We start from the raw sequence: 18,021 nt of genomic DNA, 5'->3' as shown, positions 1-18,021 counted from the left end.
AAGCTGTATGTGGAAGGAAACCATGACCGAGGACAAGCTGATGGCATCAGATGTAAGTACAACTCCTCCGGTTTCATATGTAAAAAAATGATTGCGCTAGCTCACGTGGTTGCAGTGCTACCAGCATCTAAAAATAGTTATGCAAAACGGAGCGTGCCCACTCCGACCGGCTTTAAAGGGTTAAGCGGTGTGAAGCACAGCTGCAGGTGTGCGTGTGAAAGCAGAACTCTGACAAAAACATTTAATGATGTATCAAAATGTGGACTTTTACATTCCTCTGTTTATCAGGACTTCATCTTATCACACAACGGCCACACGGTGCACTGCGCTACTGCAAACACAGACTTAGAGCATAAGTGATTACAAAACAACAACAATCCTTTCACAGCGATTTCACCAAGTTGTAGCTTCACTTGGACGATACATGCTGTAGATGTCTGAGTCGACACTTTGGGCCATTTTCGGTCAGTGAAATAAACTTAAGTTTAAAAAGGAGGCTATTGTTCGAAGGCTCTGAGCATCTTTCATGTTTACAGAACTCAGAAACAAAAAGTATTCAAAACAAGTCCTGGAGGTCTCAGAAAGGAACTGAGTGTGTGTTTGAAGGAGCCATAACAGCTTTGCATCAAGGGCATACTCACTGTTGGGAGGGGGGTCTTTACATTCTCCCTCCTCAATAGCGACATCATCGATGGCAATATCTCCCTCAATACCAGAGCCTCGCACGCCCTCGATCACCATCTGCAGAGACACAGTGACAGGAAGCTCAGAGGAGGTTTGAGAGGAAGTAACTGTGGTTTCTAGAAGACTAGTTGTATATAGTACAGTGGATATACACGGTATCTGTTATATCTGTGGCTGCCATTCCAGGTCGCAGGTTGAGTTTCTTAACCCTCAGATGAGGAAATCTCCAGGTTTTCTCTCAGATTTAGTTAGCAGGCTTCCAGACTCTGTCAATTTAACCTGCTTGCTGACAGGCTTCCTCTCAGACTCTTTCCCTCCTGCTGCACATGAACCAGCTGACTGATACTTTCATTTCCTTGTTAATTAAGCTCAGAACTCGTCAATATATAAGGACAGAGAAAGCAGTTGTGTCAGCTCAGAGTGAAATAGTCTCCTCCTGATGATTTTCATGTATTTAAAGCGATTTCATAAAAGCAGCTGCAGGCAGTCTGACTGTGCTCTGAACATGACGTGTTTTCACAGATTCAGCCATTAAACATTATTAAAGTACAGAACTTCCCCATACTTTCTGTTCAAGATCGCCTACACCTGTCTCAGTGACAGCAGTGACTCTGCCTGCTATCAAGTATAACAGGCTCCACAGGATAGGCAAACCACATCTGGGCACTTCCATGGTGGTACAGATCCAAAGCAGATGGGGATCAAGAATTCAGACTGGATCAGCCCTGGATCTGTTTATTTCCCAGCTCATTACTTCTATTTTGGATCTATTCACAGTGGCTTATGTTGCCTTAGCACAATATGTAATAGTAATGAATTGCTTCTTTATATTTCTTACGTGGTTCATAGTCCCAACACTATAATAAAACATCTAGCTGGCCAACATATAGACAGCTCTATAAAAGTTTCCCACGATCCCTCAGGACTTCCAGGCCATACTCGGCACAGATGTTCCTGTATACTACGTCAGCCACTTGGTTATGTCGATCCAAGTATGCCCTGCCTGCTAGCATCTTGGTAAATGGACTGATTCTTATGGAGCGCTTTTCTACTCTCCCAGAGTACTCAAAGCACTCTACACAACATGCCACATTCACCCAGTCACTTTCTTCTAACTAACATGCAAACACATTCATTCTGCAACTTTGGGCCAGATACTAACCCCCAAGTTGGTCTCCTCTTTTTTACCCATTGCTGTGATGAATCGTGTTAGGAACTTTGTCTCCAGTCACATACATACTTGACTCTAGTATAGGTGTTGACTGCTGTAACTGATCATGCTCTGCAGAGCATGCTTTCTGGAGCAGTGCTGCTGCTGTGGCGTGGTGTCTACAGAAGGGCTCTCTGCTCTACAGCTGCTAGTTGTTATGTTGGGTGGTGTGCAGTAAAGAGTCTGTGGATTGGTGTGGTCTGTACCTGAAAGGCTGTAGTTGGGTGGATCTTGACCTTGGCTTGACGCCAGCGGTCTCCTTGGTTACCGGTGAGACTCCAGACCAGGGTATCTGTGACCGCTTGACCTTTCTGACGCAGGAAAACGTTCAGAGCTCCTACAAGACATGAAGCAGCGCTGTTCAACGTTATTTTTATTCATCACGTGGTGTACTTGTGACACGTGGATTTCTGCTTCACTCTCACCTATATGTTTCCCATACATGTGATAATAAAACGCAAAGCAGTAGGTGGGGTTGTTGCTGACAGAGGAGCTTTTGGAGTTGAATGTCGGGGACAACAGTCTGGCTGTGTCGTCCTCCAGCCTTGGCCTTGATGTCTCTATGTACATGTAGAAACCTGACAGATCACAAAAACAGGAGTCGGGGTCAGAGGTCAGGTAAAGGGCTTACAAACTAAACAACTAACTCTAACGCTGCCACCCAGTAACATGACACCTGACTTTTTTATCAAGTTGGTCATACGACATGTTAGTTAGAGCAACAGCAGAGCAAACACTTTGTGAATCAGTCAACATCAAATGCAAAAAAATTCCCCAAGCAACAAGCATGTTGCTTCATGCTATACAGGAAAATGAAAATAAATACATTCAAAAATCTTTAAAAGTAACCTTTCACATGGTCAACATTATATTATTAAACGAGTTGAAATATAAGTTTAGAAAATTACACTATTACATAGCCAACACAATTACAAAGAATGTTAACTGAAACTCTGCTTATATATACAATATATGCTATATATATAAAGAATTTTAATTCATGGCATTGCAATAGTGACCTGTGCATAAATGTGCATATGCTTGTAGCGATACATATGCATTTGTTAAATGTGAGAGTAAAAAGATTTCAGATATATTGTTTTTAAATTTATTGTTTAAGTCCTTTTGTTTTCACTGTGAAACTTTGACTTCTTAAGAAATGTACACACACAAATATTTCAATTTTCCTGTATTACTTCTCTTTCACATTTCAGGCACTTATTGTTATTTTACTTTTAACTGTTTAATGTTACTGAAATTGCTTTGTAAGTGGTTTTATAGACGCAGAGAATGCTAAAAGTTGGGATACAGGAGAAATACTGTACACTGAGACACTTATCCCTGTTTTGGAAGAATCACCTAACCAACACGGAGGATAAAGGAACAGTTAAAGAGATGAAGGAACAGTTAGAGAGATGAAGGAACAGTTAGAGAGAGATAAAGGAACAGTTAGAGAGATGAAGGAACAGTTAGAGAGATGAAGGAACAGTTAGAGAGCGATAAAGGAACAGTTAAAGAGATGAAGGAACAGTTAGAGAGAGATAAAGGAACAGTTAGAGAGATGAAGGAACAGTTAGAGAGAGATAAAGGAACGGTTAGAGAGATAAAGGAACAGTTAGAGAGATGAAGGAACAGTTAGAGAGATGAAGGAACAGTTAGAGAGATGAAGGAACAGTTAGAGAGATGAAGGAACAGTTAGAGAGAGATAAAGGAACAGTTAGAGAGATGAAGGAACAGTTAGAGAGAGATAAAGGAACAGTTAAAGAGATGAAGGAACAGTTAGAGAGATGAAGGAACAGCTAGAGAGATAAAGGAACACTAAGAGAGATGAAAGAATAGTTAGAGAGATGAGGGAACACTAAGAGAGATGAAGGAATAGTTAGAGAGATGAAGGAACAGTTAGAGAGAGATAAAGGAACAGTTAGAGAGAGATAAAGGAACAGTTAGAGAGATGAAGGAACAGTTAGAGAGAGATAAAGGAACAGTTAGAGAGATGAAGGAACAGTTAGAGAGAGATAAAGGAACAGTTAGAGAGATAAAGGAACAGTTAGAGAGAGATAAAGGAACAGTTAAAGAGATGAAGGAACAGTTAGAGAGATGAAGGAACAGCTAGAGAGATAAAGGAACACTAAGAGAGATGAAAGAATAGTTAGAGAGATGAGGGAACACTAAGAGAGATGAAGGAATAGTTAGAGAGATGAAGGAACAGTTAGAGAGATGAAGGAACAGTTAGAGAGATGAAGGAACAGCAAGAAAGAAGAAAATGAGCACCGCAGGGCAAACTCTCCAGGAAATTTCCTTTGACCTCTGCAGCTGTCCAGGGAACTGAACGTACAACCTTGCCTCACTTTCTTTCCCATTGATCTGCACAGATGCGTTCTTGAGGCAGCAACTGTAAAAAGTGATGTCACAGTCCTGCTGCAGTTACAGCAGTGCAAGCAAATCCACCCCGGGCTCATCCAGCATGGAAACAATCGGAACAAATTAAACTGTACATGAGTGTGGAGAGACGCGGCCGTGTTTACACAGTTTACCCCAAGGGCTCGCTTTAATGAGATTCTGCTGCAGACTGAGATCCTACAAAGGAAACGAGCCACAGAAAAGGAAGAGATTTTCTAGAAGAAAATGAAAAGGAGAAAAAAACAAAGAGCCGCTGTCACATGTCAGCTGTGTGCTCTCACTTCTTTTAACCTTTGTTTACTCAGGGATTAAACTCTGAGCACGCACAGCTATTTTTATTTTTCCACGTTGTACTGTTAATCCACTTTAAGCTGCCAACTGCTGCCAGGAACATTTTATTTAAACCTTATTTAAATCTTAACAGGCAGGATGTGAGTACCTAATGCATGTTAATATATGCATTTACAACAGATTTCAGAAATGAGGGCAACACTACTCACTGTTGATAAAGGTGTGCACAGTGGGATTCAACACAGTATGAATTTAAATATAAATTTCATTACAAATGACAATATCAGCTTCATACTTTGCGTAATCTCTAAACTGTTTGTCTACATAAATAAAAGGGTTGGAGGAAAGTCAGTCTCATTCAGTCTGCTGCAGTATGAATCCTTGTCTGCAGAGATACTTTGTCTTGATCGTAACTTTGTATTGTATTTGTATATATATATATAACATTTTAATATTCTCATCCTGATTGACAAACATTATTTTCACTTGTGAGAACTTGCTGTGAGTGTCATGAACCGAAGTTCCGAGCGCAGGCAGGACCCAGTAGCAGAACACACACACTAGGGTAGGAGCGAATAAAGAAAGTAATTTTTATTGCAACTAAAGGTGTCCCGTGAGGGTAGCCAGAAAAACAACGTATGAAACCAGAAGAAACCGAGGGACCGCACAGGGAACGCCGAGAGCGGGGCTGTGAGAGGGGTGATAGCCGGGCCGAGTGAACCAGAGGGGGGTGGAGCTCCAAAAGGGGTCGAGACGGCGAAGCTGATGGTGAACCAAATCTCAGGCGGACAGGTGGACAGGTGGACAGGCAGGTGGCTCGAAAACAAAAACACGTCGAGTTGTGATCGCTGCGAGGCGACTACGGACTGGCGTGGAGCAGCAGGTAGGGCAGGATTAAATAGTCCACCTGGTGATCGCCTGGGATGGGATGCAGGCGTGGGGTTAGCAGCCACGCTCGTGGGCGTGGACATCCCAGCAGCACCCCGGACGCCGGGCCGCGGACCATGACAGTGAGACACTCCTTGACCTCTGAGAGCACTGTGAGGCAGCTTCTTTGGCTGATTGGAGTCTTGGTTTTAATTAAAGAAATTCTGTATTTCTAATGACCATGCTTTCTCAATGAACACATCATGATGCATTTTTCTGATCCTGATCAGCTGTATGCAATAATAGTACAATAGTACTCTTCGTAATATCCACCCTTTGCTTTGATTATTGCTTTGCACACTCTTGGCTTTCTCTCCATGAGCTCGTCTTCTGAAATGGTTTCCAACAGTCCTAAAGGAGTTCACAGAGATGCTGAGCACTTGTTGGCCCTTTTGCCTTCACTCTGCGCTCCATCTCATCCAAAACCATCTCCATTGGGTTTAGGTCAGGTGACTGTGGAGGCCATCACTCTCCTTCTTGGTCAAATAGCCCTCACACAGCCTGGAGGTGTGTTTGGGGCCATTGTGCCGTTAAACAATAAATGATTGTCCAACTAAACACAAACCAGATGGGATGGCATGTTGCTGCAGGATGCTGTGGTAGCCATGCTGGGTCAGTGTGCCTTCGGTTTTGAATAAATCTCCAACAGTGTCACCAGCAAAGCACCCCCCCTCCCCCCACACCATCACACCTCCTCCTCCATGCTTCACAGTGCAAACCATGCATGTAGAGACCACCATTCACCTTTTCTGCATAGACCAGTGCAAAGCACAGATTTCCATGATTTGTTTCTTTGCTACATATCCTGCTTCATATATTTCATGTCTTCAGTCTGCATCTACAATGTAGAAAGTAGTAAAAATAAAGAAAAACCATTAAATGAGAAGGTGTGTCCTGGTTTGACTGGTAGTGTAGGCGTAGAGCAGGAGGAAGGGTACAGAGCATTATGTGGGACAAATCATCTGTTTCTGAATGTAAGTTTAAACAGCAGACGGGACTCAGTCACTTCTGGGGAGCTCTGGGTTTGGGGTTTCCCTGCTTTTGCAGCTCTTTGAATCTTTGAATTTTCTGCAAGTGCATTTTTCTCTCAGTGATGCTGTTCCTCTACCTCAGGGCAGAGTCTGATGCCCAGGTGTTGACAGCCAATCCCATTGCATTAGTTAGCCTCTTCTCTCCTGAAGCCGCTCTGGTGATGACCGGTTGTGACTTACAGTCCACATTTCTGCTGTGTCGCTTTTTCTCTGCCAACAAATTGCTACGGGACATCTCAAGTGTTCAGCTTTGGAGATCTCCAACACACTTATTGAGATTCACAGGTGAGTTTGACAGCAAGGCTATAAACACCTCCAGCTCTCCCAACTGGTAATCCAATCTGACTAAAGTGTTCTCCCAGTTATGTGGTGTGACAACAAAACCAACTCTGACGGGCAAAATTTCTTATAGGTCGATGAGACTGTAAACGTGTTACCAGGGAGAACTTGTGATGGTAGTGAGATTTGGAAGCCATGACAGTTTTAGTTCAATGTAAGAAAAACAAACCAAAATAAAACATGTGCCTCAGGTCACTTTTTCTGCAAGGCCACCATATTTAATCAAGTGTCTACACCAAAAAGTCTTTTAAGGGTGAAGAGAGGTCTTCACTGACTCCTGTACTGGAACTCAGCGTGCATACATCAACATTAAAAAAGGGAGACCTAATCTGAGTGGGGGCTAAGCACAGACATGCCAGACCCAAACACATGAGGTCAGCCCTAAGTGAAATTTCTGACATGTCCAGTTTTCTCCTTTGGTGAAGGATCCTGCACATCTCTGATCATTTGTGACAAAAGGACAAGAGTGAAAAAGAAGGTTTACAAGACGGTAGTGTCAAGATTATGATGTATGATGATTCCGACCCGCATGTATTTGCATACATTATAATGCTGACCAATGACTGGAGATAACACGCGGCTGCGGTCACGGACAAACTTGCATGTGTCTGTTCGGGAATGGCAACTGGCTCTGGGCTGTGCAGGGCTCTCTCTTCCGGAAGATGATTGAATAAAGAATTATAAATGTTTTGACCACTCCTGAGTCGGGTTTTCTCGGTTCTATCATGGGGATCAAAGAATCGGGTTTAATACTAGCTAAGATGAGCACTCGGCTGTCGGGGAAACTTGTTTTGTAAAGGTCGTTTAGCTAACCCGTGCAGGTGAATGAATTTACCCTGACTAAAGAAATCAAGAGAAATGCACCGGGCTGCTCAGTGACTAACCACGGTACTTTTATTATGAGTATTATACTGTAAGAGCAACAGGCTGGACTCTGCTTCTGCTCCTGTGCAGAGCTGATTATTAAATATGTGCAAACAGCAGCATGTTTTCTGTCGCTTTCCACATGTGGAACGACGTTAACGCCAACTTTTAAAAACCTGGCACTTCAGTAACCCCTCATTAGTCAATAGCTACGGATTAAATAGCAAAGCCCGATACTTATGTACTGAAACCAACTACTTCCGCTTGGCAGCTTAAGTTAAAATGTTAATTTTTTCCCCTGATTATTTTTTAGCACTGACTCTGTGTATTTTTTGTTTGTTGCAAATATTCAGGTTACAAAACTGTCCAAATTATTTTTAATGAATTATGTTCACAAAGTCACATGTGCAGTACTCTGTACAGCTTGCATCCTTTAGGACAAATAATTTGAAACGTTAATATTTCTTGTTCAATACTGAGCTGATAACACCTCTGTATGTTGTGACCAGGATGCAGCAGCAGACTGAACCTTGACTGAAACCTGCTCCATCATCTCATCTTTGCAGATGTCCATTTATAAAGCATCAACAACTCAAAGGTAAACATGATGTTAGAAAATGTGTTAGTATATAAGGCCTTTAAAACAAATAAAAAATAAACAGCTGTCGGCAGAACTGTAGGACTGAACAACTTCAGATCTCGAGTGTGTGAGGACAGAGAAGGATCAGCTCTATTTCAGATTTGAGATAAACTTTATATTTCAGTTTGTGATGATTCTGTTTGTGATTACAGGAGCTGTCCTCAGATTCAGACCTCAGCACCACCCAGTGACAGCAGACAGATTATCCTATATCTTCACTCTTTGTAGTAACTCCAAAATTAACTGAAGAAAACAGTACAAAGGTTAAAGTGTGTGCGTGTTAGTCCCCATAGGGAAATAGTTCCTCTGCATTTAACCCATTCACCCAGTGAAGCAGTGGGCAGCCACCAATGCAGCGCCCGGGGAGCAGTGTGTAGGGACGGTACCTTGCTCAGGGGTACCTCAGAGTAGCCGTTCAGTGGAGTCGAACCCCCGACCCCCGACCTTCCGATCATGGGGCCACCACTCTACCTACTGAGCTATCCCTGCCCCAAGCTATCCCTGCCCCTAAAGTACCACATGTGCTGTAGTGAAAGCTGCAGCTGTTTTATTGATAAATTTAAAGACAAAAGGTCAAAAGGATTAATCACCCCTGTAACTGTGTCACTGTACATCAGCATTAACAGTACCTCAGTTTGGTGTTTCAGAAAACTGCTGATCTCAGACCTGCACAGCTTCTGTTGTAGCTGAATGTACTCAGCTACATGAAGAGCATGTGATGTTTTCTCTGACACAATTAAATAAAACCTGAGTAAACTCAAAGGTTGTTACTTGTATTTGAACTAAAAACTTGATCTGGAGTTCTTTTACTGTTTTTGACAATAGTGTGTTATTTATCATAAAGTAATTCAGAGTCATTCATACCAGAGGAACCAGAGAGCACAATATATATTTAACTTTCTACAGGACTTAAAGCTATGACATTATGTAAAAGTCCAGACCCTCGGAGGATTATCTGAGTACTTCTAACATTACACAAAGCAAAGGTTTCCATCAGTGTTCATGAAATGCTGGGTTCATCCTTCTTGTGAGGGAGCTGCTGGTGAAGATCACGAGCCCTGCTTGATCCTGGCGACGAGTTTCAGTCCTCCTGGTGTTTCTGAAATGATGCCTCTCACTGTGGGTCAACAGAACATCTGGCACAGCACAGCTGTGATGAAAGAAATTGAAGAAGTTCTGAAAAAAGTCTTGGAAATGCCCTATATGTGAGAAGCAGATTGTGTATTTTCTTTTGCCAATCAAGATAACTAGAAGTATAATTTTCACCACACAATTACTAACCTTGTCATCTCCTGCACTGTCTGTTCTGGACTCTAGGCTTGTCCCTCCCAGCGCTCATGAGACTGCTTTGCTGCACTGTGGTATGAGGTGCTAACCTGTTGTCAGGTCCGCGGCTCTGAACCGTAGTAAAAGGACCTCTGGCTAATAAGTCGGTTCGTGTCGGGCTCGTAGCTGAAAAATAGCTTTACTTTGTTGTCTGGGTCAACTTTGCTAGCGAGAGACAGAGAGAGGCGTTGAATTACGTCACAGCGACGCGCCGAAGGCTGTCCAAATTCGTAGACTCCTCCGAATGCAGCCGACAAATGCGTCCTCCTTTTCCCCGAATTTGAAGGATGGGTCCGGTCTGTCCTTCATGGCCCACCATATCCCAGAATTCATAGCGCGGCCCAGCCAAGCTCCAGTTTCCGGCAATGGCGGCCGCTTCTAAGTTTTAAAATTACTCTTATTAATCTTTCTGGGTCACAAAATAAACTTTTAACATATTTTCAGGCGAGAAAGTAGCTGTGTAAACATCAAATATCTGCTCGGTTTGTCAAGATATCGCATATTTGCAAAAGTGCTTCAACGTTTTCGGAGACGTCTGTTACCCACCAGCTCGATAGCTAGCCGGCCCAGAATTCATTGCACAGAACTTCATTCACGCAACGATGGCGGCACAAAAAGATAAACTGGGAGACGAATACACTTTTAAATGTAAGTATATGAAAATCTGGTGGTACAAAAGTTACATTTTTATAGCGGTTATGTTGTTGTTGCTTGTATGGTGGGTCTCCGGTTTTTCATTGCCGCTTACATTTTTCCCAATCAACCATTTTGTGATATGTTTATAGGCACCAAAGAGCAAACGGCAGACTTCATTAAAACTAGAGGAGAAAACGATCACCTCTTCACCGGGGTAAAAAATTCAGCGACTGTGGGATGGAGGTACACGAATAAATCAATTTACACATCATATTCATCTGAGTACGGTTTCAATAACCCTCATTCTGTGCAGAACCTGCGATGTCCAGACGATATTCCTCTTGTGTTCTGCTGTGAAAACTTTTGGATTTAGGGATTATCATAGTTGTCATGGTTTTCTCTCTTCTCTTATTTTTTTGTGTGCGATCAGGACTATTCCCGAGAAGATGGGCCTGCAAGGGAAAGTCACCCCCAAAAATAAGTGGGACAACTACAAAGTATGTGTGCTGTCAAGAAGATAATTTTTAAGAATGAAATTTAATAAATGTACATTTACTAAAAGTTGCATTGTTTATATTTGTCTGTCATTTCTGATGTCCTCTGCCTTCAGGATTGCAAGTGTCCAGGGTCAGGTGAAGGAGTCAGTGGGAAGCCCACTGCTATATACCTCTATATATGTATATATATACATATATAGAGGTGAAATGCTCTGTTATTACTGCTGGCTGCATTTTCTCCCGCTCTGATAGACCACAGTCAGCATCGTCATTTTTGTCTCTGACTGGCACTGAAACATCAACACGCTGTGTTTTAACGTTGATTTCAGTTGCTGGTCAAAAACACTGGACCTTCTAGAAATATCTCTTTGACAGCTGGCAGGTTTTAGTGAGTGTTATGAACTAAGATGCAAATTAACAAACAAACTCAACTATGAACTGTCATCACTATTTTCAAAATAATTTATCCAGGGAAAGATGCTAAAGTTATCTTACAATAACTGGACAGTTTGACAGGCGAGCTTACTCCACCTACTTACAAACCCAGTGTCACTGTGACAGTATACAGATAATTCAGTCAGACGCGTCTCTCTGTAATCAGGCTGTGAAAGTCAGTCTGACACTGATGTGCTGCTTTTTCCTGATAACCTGCGTCTGCCTGTGCGGCACAAAGAAATGCCAAACCTCAGTGGAAAATGTGGCATTTAATCAGGTGTTCCACTGATGAAATGACCATATCTTAGGTGTTTGTTCACCCTTGTTGGGAGTTATTCTTTCTGATTCATTTCAGCTGATCCCTGTATAGAAAGCAGAATCAAACTCAGAATCAGAAGACTTTATTTATCCCCGAGGGGCAATTAAGATACAACAGAGCAGCATGACTTTGAAGATAAGGACAGGGCAATAAATACACAGAATATACAGTATATACAGTTTTAAAATTAAAGTGACTGAAAGGTGAATAAATAACTGTAAGTGAGTAAAAGTGAGTAAAGTGTCGGCAGTATAAAAGAGTGTAGTTTATGTTTTTGGTGTGGGAAATGGTCTCATCGGCTGGAGTTAAAAAGCAGAGCTGCTTTGGGGACAAAGGTGGCGCTCCTCCTCCTCTCTGTCCTGCAGGAAATGCAGTGGAGGCGTCGTCCAGAGGGGAGCCATTGAAATGCGTGGTGAAGAATGTGAGAGGGGTCGTTGATGATTTTGGCTGCCTGTCAGGATGTACTTCCTGAGACAACTGGGGAAGTACAGTCTTCCACAGGAGCTGCTGATCCAGTTCTACACTGAGGTCATTGAGCCTGTCCTGTGCTCCTCCATCACAGTCTGGTATGGAGCAGCCACTAAACAGGATAGGAGCAGACTGCAGCGGACTGTACGGGCAGCAGAAAGGATCATCGGCGCCCCCTGCCCTCCATCCAGGATCTGTACCTCTCAAGAACCAGGAAACGGGCAGAGAAAATCATCACAGACCCCTCACACCCTGCACACAGACTTTTTGATCTGCTGCCCTCTGGCAGACGGTACAGAAGCCTGCAGACCAGGACCACCCGACACAGGAACAGTTTCTTTCCCCTCGCCAGCTCCCTCCTAAACAGTTGACCTGTCACACTGCTCCCACTGCCAGACTGCAACTGCACCTTATGTACATTCTGTAGTATTCATTCCACCTCATTCATTTCTGTATTTTATGTATATAAGTTTAGATTAGTTGTTTATAGTTGGTTTACACAGCTTTGTGTACGTATGTGTAATGTGTATATATAGACGTGTGTGTGTGTGTGTGTGTGTGTGTGTGTGTGTGTGTGTGTGTGTGTGTGTGTGTGTGATTTACATTGCTGTGCTTGAGAGCCACCATCTACCGGAACCAAATTCCCTGTATGTGTCTGCACATATACTTGGCCAATAAACACTATTCTGATTCTGATTCTGTCTGAGGGCCTGTTGGCTGAAAACCCGAGCCAGAATTCTGACAGGCCAATGACTGTAGAGCACACTGATGCAGTGTGCTGCAGTCTGTTCCTGGATGAAGGCTGAGGGAGTGGAACCAGCAGGTGATGGAGGTCATAATGCTTTCCAGGAAAGCATATTAAAAAGTCATCATGATGGCTGTGCTGACTCCAAAGGAGTTGAGTTTCCTAAGGAGGTGTAGCCGTCAGTGGCACCTCATGAGAATCTCCTCTGTGTTGGCAGAGAATTTCAGGAGGTTGTCAAAGATGGTTCCCAGGTATTTGTGCTCCTCAACTTCTCCACTGGCTTCCCGTGGATGGTGGTGACTGAAGCAGCCAGATCCCTCTGCTTACTGGAGAAGGTCACCACCATCTCTTTGGTTTTGCTCACGTTCAGTTCAGGTTTGAGCTGTCACACCACTCTACAAACTCCTGAAGAGTGGGCCTGACAGCAGTGACAGGAGAACTGTGTCGTCAGCATATTTAACCAGGTGACAGTTGGGCTGTGTGGATCTGCAGTTAAGCAGGTGGAAGTTTAGTATGGCATCTCATCTGTCCAGATTTATTGTGCTTAAGATTTACACACATGCCCTAAATCGGCATGCATCCCTGCATGACAGCAGTCACTTTAAATGGTTTTTACTCTGCCAACACATGGGGAAGGGTTTGAGTCAAGGGCATGTGAAAAAATGTGATCAAGACTGTTTAAAAGAGAATGCATCACTAATGTTAAGGGATTTCCCAAAGTGTTGTAGGTTAGTCTGCTAGGTTCAGTCCTGTTCCAAGCTGACCGCCTGATTTCTCTTGTTTCTGGAGGTTTTTAATCTTCAGCAACTTCTGCCTCTAATCCATCTCCATCACTCTCCTCTTTTCCATCCGACAGCCCTGTTTGGTACTGCTCCTGAGTTACGTCAATAACTTCTTTCAGAGGTTCTGGATCTATATCAGCACATGAATCATGAACAGATGTCATGGACCTGAGTCTGAGGACTCAGTGTTTTGTGTTTCCTTATGCTTTTGTTCATTCCGAGTGTGTATTCTGTTGTGATTTTGCCATTTGTTAGGGTTCTGTTCTTTGCCTGCCTGCTCCCACTTCTCTGTGTTCCCTCTGTCTGTCCATGGTGTTATTGTGTCTACTTATGAGTCTGCCGGTCAAGTTCAGTGTCCTGTCTGGTTCTCTGTCTGTTAGTTTCCTGTTTTATTCTGAAAGTTCATGTCTCATGTCAGTGTGTTCAGTTTTACCTCTCCCCTGTCTCGTTAGCCTTATTGCTCCCAGCTGTGTCTCCCTCCTGTGGCCCATTCCCTGATTACTCCCTGTGTATTTAAGCCCTGTGTTTTCCTGTGCTCTCTGTCGCGTTGTCTGTTTAACGCCGTGTCTGTCTGCATCATTCTGTGTAACCTGGTGTTTAGTCTGCGTCTCTCCGCCATCTTTCATTGTGCATTTTGTTCCTCCTCCCGTGCGTGTTTGGTTTAAGTTGAGTTCTTTAGTTTTCCCCAGTTTAGGTTGGTTTACTCCCCGCTCTGCTCCTCCTGTTTTTGTCACCTTATCACCTCTGCAAATAAATATTCACTCGCACCCCAGTCAGTGCCTGCATCTTGGATCCTTTACTCAATTCACCACACGACTGCTGTGCAGCCGTGACAGTACGACGCGACCACAAGATGGATCCAGCGGCCCTGACCGGGGAGAGCGACCTCACACGGGCCCTACGCCTGGTGGACTGGGTAACCCACACCTCCAATGCACGAGCGAAGGTTGTGGGGATAAATGCCGTTGAAGCAATCCTGGCCGGAAATCCCTATCTCCACCAGGTCAAGGGATTTACAGACTTACTCGCTGAGCTGCATAAAGCCCGGGAAGCGGTGCAAGCTCGGGAAGTAGCGGATTGCGCCCAGCAACAATGGACTACGACCGCCACAAAGCATCCATCTCAGAGTCACCCACCGGAGGTTTCACGGCCCGACCCCCCAGAGGTTTTTCCCTGCCTGTCGGAGCCGTCAACGGTTGGGAGGAAACATTCGCACCACCGGCGCTTCACCCCACAGCCGGATTCAGGGACTCCTGTGCGACCAGCTGTGGTGAGTTTTAAGGACGCTGGTGCTTCTGAGACTGTGTTTTCTGGGGCTGTTCATAGTGAAAGTAGAGACAGTACACGGCATTTACCTACCTTCGTGGTAACTGACCTCTCACAAGTTGGCATTTTCAAAACATCCATAACAGTAACTGACTGTGTTTCATCCACTCCACCACCAACTCCAGTCTCACTTCAACCAGTACATCAGCCTTTAGCCAGTTCATTAGCCCAGCCTGCATCTATGCCATTAGCCCGATCACCCGTTCCCTCCATACTGGAGGCTGTGTCTGTGCCACCCATTTTGAATCCCGTTCCTAGCACCCATTTTAAGCGGAGAGACAAACCCATTAAAACCACTCTAGTTTCTCAGAAACTGGCTAATTTAGAGACTGTTACTCGCCCCAGGGCCTCCCCAGAGGCTGGGTCTCAGCCCCCAGCAGACTCGGGACCCCTGGCGGTTAAGAAGCCAGCTGGGGACGGCACCCGGCCGTCGCTGCCTGAGCAGACTCAATGCTCTGTGCAGCTGCCGTCTGCCATGTGTTTGCCAGAGGCCCGTGCGCCTGCTGGTTCTGTTGCGTCCCTGCCAGAGGCCCGCGCGCCTGCTGGTTCTGTTGCGTCCCTGCCAGAGGCCCGCGCGCCTGCTGGTTCTGTTGCGTCCCTGCCAGAGGCCCGTGTGCCTGCTGGTTCTGTTGCGTTCCTGCCAGAGGCCCGTGTGCCTGCTGGTTCTGTTCTGTGTGTGCCAGGGGCTCCAGTGCCCACTGGGTCTGAGACTGTTTTTGCTGGGGGGCCCGAGGAGCCCGTCCAGCCTTCTGCCTCGTCAGCTGGGGGGCCCGAGGAGCCCGTCCAGCCATCATCTGCAGTCTCATCACCAGCTGCAGTCTCATCACCCTCGCCTGCTGCGGCCTCAGAGTCTTCGGCCTCGCCTGGTCCGGTTTCAGCATCTGCTTTGGCTTCATCCTCGTCGCCTGGTCCAGCGTCTGCTTTGGCTTCATCCGGTCCAGCCTCTGCATCCTCGTCTGGTCCAGCCTCTGCATCCTCGTCTGGTCCAGCCTCTGCATCATCCTCGTCTGGTCCAGCCACTGCTTCATCCTCGTCTGGTCCAGCCACTGCTTCATCCTCGTCTGGTCCAGCCTCCGTGTCTTCATCCTCGTCTGGTCCGGCTCCAGCATACTCATCAGCATCGCCTGGTCCGGCTCCAGCATCCTCATCAGCATCGCCTGGTCCGGCTCCAGCATCCTCATCATCCTCATCAGCTTCGTCTGGTCCAGCCTCCGCCTCCGCCTCGTCTGGTCCAGCCTCCGCTTCGCCTGGGGCTGCAGGGGCCACGCAGCCTTCAGGTCCCCTACTACCACCTCCACATCGTCGGTCATCTGCCAGGCCGCTTGTTGGGCATCTCCGCCACCGTGGACGCCCTCCTGAACGCCCTCCTGAACGCCGCCGCTACCTTCCACGTGGCCGGCCTCCGGACTTGTTTCCACGCCGCTGTTGCCGTCCGCACGGTCAGCCCCCAGAGCTGTTTCCACGCCGCTGTTGCCGTCCACACGGTCGCCCCCCAGAGCTGTTTCCACGCCGCTGTTGCCGTCTGCACGGTCGCCCCCCAGAACTGTTTCCACACCACTGCCTACTGCGTGGCCGGCCTCCGGACCTGCCCCACTGCCGCTGCCTTTCACACAGTCGGCCCCCGGAACTGAACTGTTTTGGCCTCCGGGTCGGCCCCCTGACCTTGTCCGTCTGGGCCTTTTCGGACTGTGTCCCTCCGTCCTGGATCCCCACCGCCCGCCCTGGTCGGGTCGTTTTCTGTTTTTTGGTTCGTGGGGGGGTTTTTTGGTTTTGGTCCGTTTTTGTGTTTCTGTTGGGCTGTCTGGTGCCAGCCCTTGAGGGGGGGGGGGGGGGTACTGTCATGGTCCTGAGTCTGAGGACTCAGTGTTTTGTGTTTCCTTATGCTTTTGTTCATTCCGAGTGTGTATTCTGTTGTGATTTTGCCATTTGTTAGGTTTCTGTTCTTTGCCTGCCTGCTCCCACTTCTCTGTGTTCCCTCTGTCTGTCCATGGTGTTATTGTGTCTGCTCATGAGTCTGCCTGTCATGTTCAGTGTCCTGTCTGGTTCTCTGTGTCTGTTAGTTTCCTGTTTTATTCTGAAAGTTCACGTCTCATGTCAGTGTGTTCAGTTTTACCTCTCCCCTGTCTCGTTAGCCTTATTGCTCCCAGCTGTGTCTCCCTCCTGTGGCCCATTCCCTGATTACTCCCTGTGTATTTAAGCCCTGTGTTTTCCTGTGCTCTCTGTCGTGTCGTCTGTTTAACTCCGTGTCCGTCTGCATCATTCTGTGTAACCTGGTGTTTAGTCTGCGTCTCTTCGCCATCTTTCATTGTGTATTTTGTACCTCACCCTGTGCGTGTTTGGTTTAAGTTGAGTTCTTTAGTTTTCCCCAGTTTAGGTTGGTTTACTCCCCGCTCTGCTCCTCCTGTTTTTGTCACCTTATCACCTCTGCAAATAAATATTCACTCGCACCCCAGTCAGTGCCTGCATCTTGGATCCTTTACTCAATTCACCACACGACTGCTGTGCAGCCGTGACAACAGATGAATATTCCTCACTAACAATAACACCTATTTCTTTCATTGGAGGGTCATTTCCACTTGAGCCTTGAAGTGAAACATCACTCTCATCCAGCTCCACGGGTGCAGAATGAAACTCCTCTACTGCAGGGTTTAGACTCGTCTGGGTCCACACTTTGTTCTGACACAGACTCAGTTGCTTTGGGGATTTCACTGACAGTAGTGAAAGCTGGGTAACTGACTTCTTTGTAAACTACTGGAAAGTCATAATCCACAATATCATCATCACCCAGATAACGATAGTCTCCTTCAACTTCAGAAACTGGATTCTCTTTGGAGGTGTTGCCTTTGAGTGTCTCTTTTTCTGGATTTCCATGACTGGGTTCGATTGGCACTGAGCGTGACAGGAACCCACACGGTAGCAGTAAGTCTCTATGCAGTGTCCTCTCAGGCCCATCTGACATGAGTGGAGCAACAACATATACAGCAGAGTCATTGATCTCTTTCAAAACTTTGTAGACCATCTGACTCCATCTGTCAGCTAGTTTGTGTTTCCCTCGTATTCCAACATTCTTGACAAGAACACGATCTCCAACCTCCAAGGTG

The 18,021-nt window shown here is 45.7% G+C and overlaps 1 protein-coding gene across 4 annotated transcripts in view; it reads right to left on the bottom strand.

Annotated features, from left to right (window-relative positions):
- Positions 1–18,021, bottom strand: part of LOC309695220 (MAM domain-containing glycosylphosphatidylinositol anchor protein 2-like) — a 161,485-nt gene that overhangs the window by 7,592 nt on the left and 135,872 nt on the right. For all 4 annotated transcript variants that reach the window (XM_082515733.1, XM_082515730.1, XM_082515731.1 and 1 more), the window contains 3 exons: positions 2,320–2,472; positions 2,101–2,231; positions 642–741 (listed from right to left, as the gene is read on the bottom strand). In XM_082515733.1, coding sequence (XP_082371859.1) covers positions 642–741; positions 2,101–2,231; positions 2,320–2,472 — 384 coding nt within the window. The remainder of the gene's footprint in view (positions 1–641; positions 742–2,100; positions 2,232–2,319; positions 2,473–18,021) is intronic.

Source organism: Aulonocara stuartgranti (assembly GCF_965226115.1).
Source record: "Aulonocara stuartgranti genome assembly, chromosome: 19".
Lineage (NCBI taxonomy): Eukaryota > Metazoa > Chordata > Actinopteri > Cichliformes > Cichlidae > Aulonocara > Aulonocara stuartgranti.
Note: the sequence above shows the minus strand (reverse complement) of the source record. Positions and strands in the feature narration are given on the sequence as shown.